Here is a 12625-nt window from a genome sequence, read left to right as displayed (position 1 = left end):
AATTACAGACCCTTAATACGGGATAAGAAGGATTTAATGTATACTTCGTAATACCTTGAAGCTTACTCAGAACATATACGGCACGATGATACATGCGCCTCAGACATTGATTCATACATACATGCTTTTTACTATCCCACTAGGCTATAAATTTCCCACCTACAACTCTACCCCGATTATCCAAACTTTTGTATATATTGTATAGGTAATATTTTTAGTTTGTTAGTTAAGAATGGCAGTTATTGATGACTGCCAAATGGTGGACTGTCGAAATCTGTAAATATTACAGTACACACATCAAGTACAAACACCACACAGATGGCCTCCGTGCGCGTACTTGTTCCGCCGTGCGTGCGCATATCTGCAAATTGCGTATGACCGCTCACGCGGTCGTGCATGTTAGCGCGTGGTATGAGTAATTACGGTGGCATTTGTATTCGCATGGAAAAGCCTCAAAGACATCACATATTTAATCCACATAGTGCACAATGTACACATAGCCTGCACGCACCACACCAGCAATTTATACTTGTTTAAATGGTACAACAACAAAGGGATTCACCGTTATAGGATATGAGGGGACAGCATTAGGTTAAGAAGTGATGTTTGGTATCCAACTGTAGGATATTTTAAGGGCAAAATTCCGGTAGCAGTTTGCAGAAGATAGCACACTCCTGCGCATAGTTATGCGCAGGAACAGAATATTACTATTATACTGTATTTACTGTACTCTGATATTCAGCGGGAACCCAGTGGAGACCAACTGCAAGTGCACCTGGACCAGACATCGCCCACCTATTCAAACCAACCTATGACCCCTCATGTACTGTAAATCACCAGCCCGTTGTCCTATAGATGAAGAGGTTACAGTTTCCATTATATTGTGTTTTTACCAACTGTATAAAAGCTAAGCTGCCTAGCCGGTCAATCTCTCTCTCTGAAGGTCATCTTGCTTGATTGATCTGTGCACCGGGACTGTGTGGCGCTGGCGAAACAAAACGTATGTACCAATTGTATTGTAGCCTCTTTCATGTTATTGTGATTGTATATCTGTTGTAACCCCCTTTCAGCAATTATATGTTGGTGGGTCAAACCCCAACATCTTAAATACAATTGGTGTCGTGTCTCTTTTCCTGCTAAGGTATTTCAAGTGTATTTCTGCCACACGTGAAGCTGCATTTTGCTCTCAGCGTGTCGGTGTGTGTGTATGCACTGCGTGTACTTTGTGCGTCCGTCGTGGCGTGTGTACACAAAGTGCGTACACGGTACAAGCCCTTGTACGCTAACTGTGTAAAAAGTACGTAGCTTGAGGATTGAATACAGCGGCCGCAGAGACTTGTATTTAAAGTGTATTAAGGTTTAGCTTTTTAGTCCTGTAAGTTAATAAACATTAACAATCATGGTACTTTCAGCATTGACCACTATTGATTGATGTGTATTACATTGACATTGATAAAAGGGCACCATGGCAATGGTCGGCACAGGAAAAGGTCGACATGCTTTTCAAACAACTTTTTCCATTTTCAACTTTTTCATACATTACCATCCACGTTGACTATGATTGGGAATAGTAATCTATGCCGAGCGCAACGGTCACAGAGCAAGGCACTTTCCCTGCAGCTTGATGCGCGAAGTGAGCCATGCGAGGGGACGCGGTGCACTAACCGGGGTTCCTGGTCACTTTACAGAGAAAACAACACCAAAAAAATAATTAAAAAAAACACATGTAGACCATTTCCTGTGTCGACCTTTTGTCAATGTTAACATCTTTTCTATGTCAACGTGCCTGTTGACCTTTTCGTGTCAACCTAGGTACTTTCAGCCTTTTTCAGGTCGACCCATTGATCCATAACCGCTCCGTCCTGTGTTTCATTCTCTACACCTCATTGGCTTCAGCTTTTAAACACCTTTGCTGCAGATACTTTCTATAGTATATGCAAACACAAATCGCAGAAACATTACACATCAATACCTAAATAATGCAATGTTGCACATTTATTAAATAACACGTAATAAATCTCCCGGGAGTGGGGTATAAAACAATTCAGCAATCAACATGCACTTGTAAAAATATGATTTACAGTATATGAAGCATCTTTATAATGGATAAAATACCAGCATATAAACTGCTAAAATATCAGGTCAGTATTGATACCAGAGTCCCGATCTGCACAGTTATATTGCTGCGTCACAGTAGTTGTCAGCTTGTTACAGAGATCTGTGTTAGAAGCAGTGTCTGATCCTGCTAGTGGCTGCAGAGACTCCTAGATGTTGCTGTCAGTCTCTATGCAGCCAAATAGTAAAAGCAATACAGCAACTCAGAAAATTAGAATATCATGCAAAAGTTAATTTATTTCACTATTTTTACTTAAAAGGTGAAACTAATACAGTATATTACATAGACTTATTACATGCAAAGTAAGATATTGCAGGCCTTTTTTGTTATAATTTTAATGAATGTGGTTTACAGCTTAAGAAAACCCCAAATACAAAATCTCAGAAAATTAGAATATTGTGAAAAGGTTCAATATTGTAGGCTCAAAGTATCACACCCTAATCAGCAATTAATCCAAAACACCAGGAAAGGGTTCCTGAGCCTTTAAATGGTCTCTCAGTCTGGTTCAGTACAATTCACAATCATGGGTGAAAGAGACAGCATTATGCTAAAGCAGCTATTAGTCATTTTGTATAATGGCAGCCATTCTAGATGTATTTCAAGCTATTTTTGATAGGTTTATAAGTAATGCTGACATTTATATGATATATGCATGAGACCCTTAGCCCTAGCAACCTGTATAAGAAAAATGCACTCCAACATATTGATAATGGTCAAGGATCAGCTCAGATGCATATATGGGTTATTAATCCTACCTACCCGTTTAAGAGTTTATTAAGTGAATTTTTGTACTGCATAAATGAAACTTATATGATAAGACGTCAGTAGCTTGTTAAAAATAATGACATGATAGGGAAGAGACTCCCTAAATGTATATGTAGCTTGTTAGGCTAAGGAATTCACACTTGCAGATTAATAATAGCTAGATAGGAGGTTTTTAGCAAACTTACCAGATATTGGCAAGACGCACAGATAAAGACCTCCAAGAGTTTTTGAAGGAATTAAAACAGTTTTAAATATAAAATCATCTTTATAACTGTTGTAAGCTTTGTATTTAATAACTAAAAGCATGCATAATGTTATAAAATTAGTTTCAACCCAATAAGCAGTTATGTGATTCTATGTTTCATAATTTGGTATTGATTAGAATGTTCATTGCAATAATCAATGAACATAGCCAGCTAGTATATGTAATTTCCTTAAATGAATTACATAGCTGTTTCTGTGCGAAACTATTGTGTTGAGAGCAATATGATTTCTCCAGCAGCAGTCACAAGTACATTTAGTTAACTCCCAGGCTAAGAGAAAGCTTTAATTGCATGATGAGAACTTTAAAGGAGTATGTCTTGGAATGTCCAGGTGACAATAGAAAGAAGGCTTTCAAGATCAATATCCAGATGGCGATAAGGGATAGGCCTTCTCATTAAATTAATGAGCAAACACTGATAAGAATATACATACAGGAATGCTGTAATTGGTTTCATTAAATCATTGTTTATCTTTGCACACTGTGTACTTTGATTGGCTAACACACTGTCATACCTTTATTCCTTTGTTCATTTGTGTATAAATAAAGGCTCCTAAAGCAACGAGTCAGATCAGAAATGACTTGCTGAGCTTCTACATATCTCCTGTGTGTTGTCTCATTATTTCTGGTCTCCAGCCGGCTGCTAAGTACAGAACCACTGTCTGATGTTCAAGGGAATTAAACAGACGTTCGAAGGATGTTGATATATGGAGTCTATCTCAAACGTGGGGAACACAGTTGACCTGACAGTTGTGCAGAAAACCATCATTGACACCCTCCACAAGGAGGGAAATCCTCAAAAGGAAATTGCAAAAGAAGATGGATGTTCTCAAAGTGCTGTATCAAAGCACATTAATAGAAAGTTAAGTGGAAGAAAAAAGTGTAGAAGAAAAAGGTGCACAAGCAGCAGGGCAGCCTGGAGAGGATTGTCAGGAAATGACCATTCAAAAGTGTGGGGGAGCTTCACAAGGAGTGGACTGAGGCTGGAGTTAGTGCATCAAGATCCACCACACACAGACGGATCCTAGACATGGGCTTCAAATGTTGTATTCCTCTTGTCAAGCTGCTTCTGAACAATAAACAACATCAGAAGCTTCTTACCTGGGCTAAAGGAAAAAAGAACTGCTATGTTGCTCAGCGGTCCATAGTCCTCTTTTTTGATGAAAGCAAATATATATACTGTAGGTGTATATGGAGTGTTCTGATTAAAAAAGTGTGTGTGTATATATGTGTGTATGTATTTGTATATACATATATGTGTATATATATATATATATATATATATATATATATACATGTAATATTTTTCTACCACTCTATTGCTGATGCATGACAAACAGTTTAGCATTCAGATTTTTTTTTTTTTTTTTACAAGTCCATTTTTTATTGTGTGTCTATATAGTGTTAGTAATAAATTTGTTAAAACATTATCACATTAACAAGTCCTTTACCTTTGAGGAGTACTGTTTTTGGTTTTAAAATACTCTGTGTGGATTATTTTGGAGATCCCATACAAACATCTTATAGAAAAAAAGTGAGGTTTTTTTTAGGGTATTATTACCCACAAAGGATTGTTTCACGCAAGTTTATTTGTAAACACTGAAGGCGCAGAGGTTTAACCATTGATGAACATTTTTATACAGATGGAGCCATGCTAATCGTGGCTCCATCTACAACTAGGGTCCCCCCTTTGAACGGGAGTTTCTGTGTACACTTGGCATTTGCCCCCGCCTATGATGCAGCCACGCTCAATGAGCATGGCTCCATCTGTACTATCCTGTTAGAAAATAGGTTAACTTTAAAACCTGTTGCTGCTACTCTATATATTTGGAGTGTTCTTATAATTTTAGCAATGTCTAATGTATTGATTTATACTATTTATTTATTGAATTATACAAGGTTGTTGCGCTTTCTGAACCATATACATATCAGACCTTACTGAAAGAGATATTTGCTGCTTCATAGTAGGCCTGTAGATTAAAATTATATAAAGCTAGAAAGCCACACACTACATAGATCTACTCAATTGCTCACAATGCTTATTACTGCTCTGACAATTATTTTACAAATGTCATACCCAGGATAAGAACCCACAACTTATTACGGGTGTAGTATGGCTGACCGGCGGACTCCTGACCGCCGGTCAGCTTACCGACGCCGGGATCCCGGCAGCATACCGACGCCGGGATCCCGGCGGTTAGGGGCGAGTGCAGCAAGCCCCTTGCGGGCTCGCTGCGCTCGCGACGCTGCGGGCTCGGTGGTGACCTGCGGTCGCCACGGGTTCTATTCCCACTCTATGTGTGTCGTGGACACCCACGAGTGGAAATAGTCCCTGTTGGTCGGCATGCCGACCATCGGGAAAGTGAGCCGTCGGGTTCGTGGAGGAGGTCATGTGACTGTCGGTCAGCTGACCGGCGGACACATGAATACCACCCCTTATTACACTGGAAGCAAGTGCCTTACTGATGAAGCCATTTGCTGCTGCATAGCAGGCCCGCAGAGTCTAACTATATGAAGCTAGAAAGCGACACACTACATACTACGGGCTGGTTTTAGTCTGAATTTCCACCAAATTACTCTGAGCCCTATGGAGCATCAGGCACTTTTGTGCGAATTTGGGCTGCCTTAAAGTGCTGCCGTGATGATTTGCACCCACAAAATCACTGCAGCTAATAGGATTGACCCCATAGTATCAAATGTTTGGCACGAGAAATGTTTTGTTCCACTTTCTAAAGTATGTTGTACTGGGCACTGTTCACAATTTCTTTCATTGATCCTATTCTCCAGCCCCGCTGGTAATCAGAGATTATACATTGTTCCCCACAGATGTATGTTTTCATTGTATTCAATAAACAAGTTCCATTTACTCTCTATGCAGAAAGATCCACCATACGGTCTCCAGCCATATATCAACCTGGTGGACTCCCTTCTTCCCGGACTGGAAGTCAGTGCTTTTAACAGCCATGTATCTCATATTTTGCTTCAAGCAAACCCAGAGGATAACCCCCTAGAGTATGAGGACAATTACCCTCCGGTGAGGCAAGACTGCCTGATTGCAACAGACTTTAGTGTGGCCATGCTGACCAATCTTATCCGAGTTACATTACAAAGGGTAAATATTAATGCACTGGTTATTTACCACATCTATTAGAGACCACATATTTGGAGTTATACCTGCACTGTTGAGCCAGTTGCAGAGACTGTACGGCTTGCTATTACCTAGTTAAAAGCTTTCTACTAAACACATAACCTTCTACAGCCAGTAAATAACAGGTTTACCACTTTTTGTGCATGGCAAACCGCATCTAACTAACAAGATCATTTTTACATTCCACCAAGTGGATAAAAATGTTTCTCTTGTGTGCTACAATTATCTACTAACACTGTTTATTGCCTAAAGAGATACTTTACTGGTAACATCAGTTACTATCTGACAAGAAGTGGATATATATGTTATATTTCATTGAACTGTCAGCTGAAGTCTTATACAGACTTTTTGAATAATTAAATAATTATGTCTAATTTATTATAATATTATTTTTCATATGTGGTGTATGTATGCTTGTGTATGTTTATCAATTGAGTAAGATATATAACAAAAATTATAGGCAAGCCATGTGATTATATGAGGAGTAAACACATATACCTCATTATCATCACCAACATAACCTGGTATATTGCCGTATTGACCCAGGTCGTGGTGCATTGTGTAAGTGATTTGTTCCTGTGACGACTGACCTGGTATTTCAACTCGGGAATAAATCAGGATTATTCATGGGTTGAAGTGCAGCATGAAGGGGTTTCCGGTCGATGTGAACCGGGACCCATATGCACTATAGGGAGAGGTGGCATTATAGGGAGAGGAGGCACTTGGAGATGATCTGATCTCCAGGTGTCACCTCAGCACACATCACCACTGATGTCACCAACCAGGCAATATGTGGGCTTGGTGCTGCCAGTCTGAAAGGGGTCTCAAGTGGGATGCACCTGGGAAGAAGCCGTGCACAAGTCCCAGGTGCGACCAGCTATTGTTATGTGAAAGTGGTATTACAGTTATTGCTATATTTGTTTTGTTTTATTCAAATGTATATTGGAGGGCACCAAGCGCAGTGTGTGTGTGTGTGTGTGTGTGTGTGTGTGTGTATGCATGTATGTATGTATGTGTGTGTGTGTGTATATATATATATATTATCATTTTCCCTTTTATCCCCCCTCAACAGCAGCGTGTCCCCCACATCACATCACTGCACTACATCTCCCCTATATGCTGCATAACCTCACTGCTCCTATACGCACCACTATATAACTAACTACATTCCCTTTTTATATGCCACAGTACATCACTACACTACATCCCCCCCATATTCCACGCTAAATAACTACAGCCTCCTATATGTTGTGCTAAATCACTACAGTACAGCCTCCTATATGTTGCACTAAATCACTTCAGTACAGCCCCTATATGTTGCACTAAATCACTACAGTACAGCCCCTATACGTCGCACTAAATCACTACAGTACAGCCCCCTATACATCGCACTAAATCACTACAGTACAGCCCCTATACGTCGCACTAAATCACTACAGTACAGCCCCCTATACATTGCACTAAATCACTACAGTACAGCCCCTATATGTTGCACTAAATCACTTCAGTACAGCCCCCTATACGTCGCACTAAATCACTACAGTACTGCCCCCTATATGTTGCACTAAATCACTTCAGTATAGCCCCCTATATGTTGCACTAAATAACTACAGTATAGCCCCCTATACATCACACTAAATCACTACAGTACAGCCCCTATATGTTGCAATAAATCACTTCAATACAGCCCCTATATGTTGCACTAAATCACTACAGTACAGCCCCCTATATGTTGCACTAAATCACTACAGTACAGCCTCCTATATGTTGCACTAAATCACTAAAGTACAGTCCCCTATATGTCACACTAAATCACTACGGTACAGCCCCCTATATGTCACACTAAATCACAACTGTACAGCCCCTATACGTCGCACTAAATCACTACAGTACAGCCCTTATATGTTGCACTAAATCACTTCAGTACAGCCCCTATATGTTGCACTAAATTACTACAGTACAGCCCCCTATACGTTGCACTAAATCACTACAGTACAGCCCCCTATATGTCGCACTAAATCACTAAGTACAGCCCCCTATATGTCGCACTAAATCACTACAGTACAGCCCCCTATATGTCGCACTAAATCACTTCAGTATAGACCCCTATATGTTGCACTAAATCACTACAGTACAGCCCCCTATATGTCGCACTAAATCATTTCAGTACAGACCCCTACATGTCGCACTAAATCACTTCAGTACAGCCTCTTATATGTCGCACTACAGCACTACACTACATTCCCACTAATATGCCACAGTACATAACTAAACTACATCCTCCTATACATCACAGAACATACCTATACTAATTACCCCCTATACACTGCACTATATCACTGCACGACATCCCCCTATTTGCCACACTAAATCAATACACTATATACCCCCTATTTTACCATGATGAAGTCCTCTCTCTGTCCATTGCAGCTTCAGAGTAGGTGACACTGCAACATGGTAGAGTGGAAGGAGGAGGCATGACTGGCAGGGTCCTGTGATAGAGCTGGGTAGAGCAGAAGAGTTAATTGCGGGCTGAATGGAATGAGGGGGCGGGGCTTGGTCCATGGCCGGGACAATGATGGTAAAAGGAAAGTGGGGACTGGCTGAGGGGAAGATAGGGGTAGGGCCTGATCCTGCGGCCTGGACAGATTAGAGAGCAGGGAAGCTGGAACTGTAGGCAGTGCACATAAACTTGCTTAATCGGGCGCTAATACAATGTTATATATATTTGATATGTACCAATTTAATTTGATTTTATTTGGAAAGCAGCTCCTATGTGGCAACTGGATGCCTTTTATACTAAAAGGATAGATTAAGTTTCAAATGGAAACATAAGGAGCGCTACTGATAAATTAATTTTTTTTTATTTTTTTTTATAGATAATAATTACCACATTATAAACAGTTTACCTAGTAGCTACCAGGTAACATAAAATCACAATACAATGATTAAATATGCAATATACGTATTTTCAGCTAATTAGCTCTTATTAAAAGAAACAGTACTGCAGTCCAAAATAATTATAGTGGAATCAGGAAGTCCTCCAATTTGGTATAGTTAGATGTAAATAGAATAGAAGAAACCGTCCCACAGTGTGATTATAAGTTGGTACTTTGTATTTATTGTAAATATCCTCAATTTACGAGACACTGATCTCACCCTTATTGGCTGATCACCGCTGGTTCCCGTCGATGGCAGTTTTGCGGTACGGACTGTGAGCAGTTAGATGTATTACTCCTTGGTATTCCGAGAGGAGGTGTCTCAGATTCTCAACAGTCGGTCCGCTGACAGGGCTTCTCAAGCACAGCGGTGGAGCGTCTGGATGTATCGTCTCACCATACGCCAGAAGGGGAGAAATCTCAGGATTAGCCAAAGTGTTGGAGGATAAATGAGGACTCCTTCAGTGGACAAGCAGTGCCCGCAGCCCTCAACGCATTTCTCCGCCCCAAACAACCGGCGGTTTCATCAGGAGGTGTAAAAGCTGGAACTGGGTTGGCTGAGTGAAGGAAGGGATGGGGCTTGGTCCTCCAGTTGGGACAGAGCAGGGTAGAAGGAAAAGCAGGGACCGTACTGGCTGAGGTAAAGGGGTGGGGCTTTATCTTCCACCGGGACAGAGCAGGGTAAAAGGGGAAGCAGGGACTGAGCTGTGTGAGTGAGGGAAGAAGGGATTGGGCCTTGGTCCTCTGACTGGGAGAGAGCAGAACTGACCCAGGACTTAAGGGAGCTGGATAGGCCATGATATGGACAGGAGAGAGTAGGTATAGAGGGGAAGGAGGGGGCAGGCTGAAAGCGGCTGGCCTCATCCACGGGATGGGAGGTAGCATGGCAGAGAGGAAGAAGGGGGCAGTTGTGGTTCTGCAATAGCTATCAACTAAGAGGAGAGACCTCGTTCTCTCCTCACCCAGACTCTGCAGTCTCACTGGATATGACCCTGCAGCATCTGGGTGGCATACTATGAGTCACTAGACTCATAAGTACAATAGCTAATATCCATGGCTGTGGGCTCTGTCACTGTCAGCACTAGGCAGGCTTGAATGCCCCTAGGGCATTTCAAATGCCCTAGTCAATTGCTTAGATGCCTATAGCTAGGGCCGGCTCTGCTTGGGCACTTCTACACATCCAAACAAATCACAAACACTGACGGGATGGTATCGGGGTCCAGATGCTTGGGATGCTGGTGGTCAGAATACCAGCTATGGTATCCTGACATGCAGGATCTCAACAACATGTTATGTAAATGTTTAAACCTACCCCCTAGCACCCTGACCCTAACCCTCACTATAGCCTGACTCTAACCTTACCTCCCTGCAGCCTAACACTAACCCTACCACTGTAGTGCCTACCCCCTAACCCTCACTTCTTAGTGCCTAAACCTAGCACTTCTTCCATGCAACCTAACCTTAACTTCCCCCCACAGCCTAAACCTTGCCCTCCCCCACCCGCAGCCTGAACCTAACCCACCCTGCATTCTTACAATAGGAATGCTGACAGTCAGGATTTCAGCACCGGCATTGACATGTCTGGATCCCGGAGTTGGTCTTCTGAACAGTGTCTGTATTCCAACTACCGGCATCCCAACGGCAGGTACAGTATGCTGACCGGATCCCACACTGACAGCTGCACTGTATATCAGCCAGATACATATCCACTGACATATATGCTGTAAAATACTTAAACATACGTTATGATGCTGGCTAACTACAGCACTGTGCACATTCTAAGAAATGAAATGCTTTGGTCCCTATGTGCAGGTTTTATCCCTCTTCCCGCACTTAGTTTTTGTGAGATAGAAAGTCCTTTTTTTAACAAAATAAATGCACCATCCCGGGAATATTACCTGTAACTGGTGATACTGAGAAATGGCTGCTGATGAAATATATATATATATATATATATATATATATATATATATATATATTAACATACCTGTGTGTATCCGTATAATGCCAATATCTGTGCCATGGGCAATGTCGTTAGGGAACTGTGATCTCCAATAAAACCAGATAACGTTCTATGTCCCATACAGGAATAGTTTGGAATTGTCTTTCCTGGTCCTGATAAAATCTGGAGGACACTTTTTACCGCTTTCTTGGATTGTGTACAAGAATCATATATGTGATATCCCAGAGTAACATTGGGTAATATTGTCTGATCTTTGTTAATTTCCTCAATGACGAAAATGAAAGTGAGAAGATATTTGTAATACAGAGGAATCGGCCTATGGAAATAATATCATGAAACGCATGAGGGATTAATGACATCTTGGGTCATATTCCATAATCGGTGACATTTTCTATAATGAAATATAATAAACTCACCTGACATACATTACGGTAACTCCGGAAAGCTGAGGAGAATGTGTAAATAGTGTGGTCACTTTATATATTTCAGTCATATGTAATGAAATGAACACAGTATTACGGGGATCCTCAGATATGTAAATCCTTCTCACTGTTACCTGATGCTCCTAGCAGGGATGGTTCTGAGTCCACACTGCAAATGCATCATGTGACTATCACACTGAGCATACTCTCTAGCTCTGCACATGCAGCTTTGTGTTACACGGGTGATTCACAATATACTCATCTCAGATGGAACTTTACTTGCGGCTGAGTAGGTGCAACTTGCTGGCAAATGAGATTTACTTGAAGCGCTTTTCACTCTCATCTGGTCATCACCACCTTCTCCTGCTGTAATCAGCACTTCCTTATAACACCAGTGTGCTGTCTGCATCCTGCAGCTATAGCTGTGCATGTTCCAGTCTGCTATCAAGCCTCATGCATGCAGTCTCTCCACTCACACCACCATTGTTTAGAGATTTCTACTGACTGTCCAAGTTATTCAGCTGCTGCTGCAGATACATATGTAATAGTGTGTTCCTAGACGGTTCCACTCAGTCCTTACTAAGCACTCACGTGCACTAGGCTATTAGGTATTGCTACCACTGACAGGTAGCATACGGTTTAACCCTAGATTTAGTAAGTCCTGCCCTGCGGCCTCAGCTCTAGGTACAATACAAACTCAGAACCTGACAAGCCATTGCCAAAACATCAACGCAAAATGCAAATTAAGAAAAAGAAAACTTAAGTAGATGATATAAAGGAGTAATTTCATTAGACTCTGATAAGAATTGTTTTCTAGTATATTATGTCACAGATAAATTACACGACACCGGACTAAGGTCCAATTAACCCTAAAGGTGACAAGGAAAAGACGTAGAATATCAGTAGACAAGACATAAGGGAAGGCTAGAAATGTCAATCCAAAAGATCAATGAAAGAAGAAATACTGTATCCTAAACTAAACACAAATAATGTATCAGAAAATCAATACA

General features: G+C 41.2%; 1 protein-coding gene across 1 annotated transcript in view; it reads right to left on the bottom strand.

Moving 5' to 3' along the window:
• The window catches only part of LOC134910771 (vomeronasal type-2 receptor 26-like), a 213943-nt gene that overhangs the window by 136283 nt on the left and 65035 nt on the right, over window positions 1–12625 (bottom strand). The window contains exon 3 of the mRNA XM_063919155.1: window positions 11218–11509. Coding sequence (XP_063775225.1) covers window positions 11218–11509 — 292 coding nt within the window. The remainder of the gene's footprint in view (window positions 1–11217; window positions 11510–12625) is intronic.

This window comes from Pseudophryne corroboree, chromosome 4 (genome assembly GCF_028390025.1).
Source record: "Pseudophryne corroboree isolate aPseCor3 chromosome 4, aPseCor3.hap2, whole genome shotgun sequence".
NCBI classification, from domain to species: Eukaryota; Metazoa; Chordata; class Amphibia; order Anura; family Myobatrachidae; genus Pseudophryne; species Pseudophryne corroboree.
The sequence above is the reverse complement of the archived record's forward strand: the minus strand, read 5'-3'. Positions and strand labels throughout refer to the sequence as shown.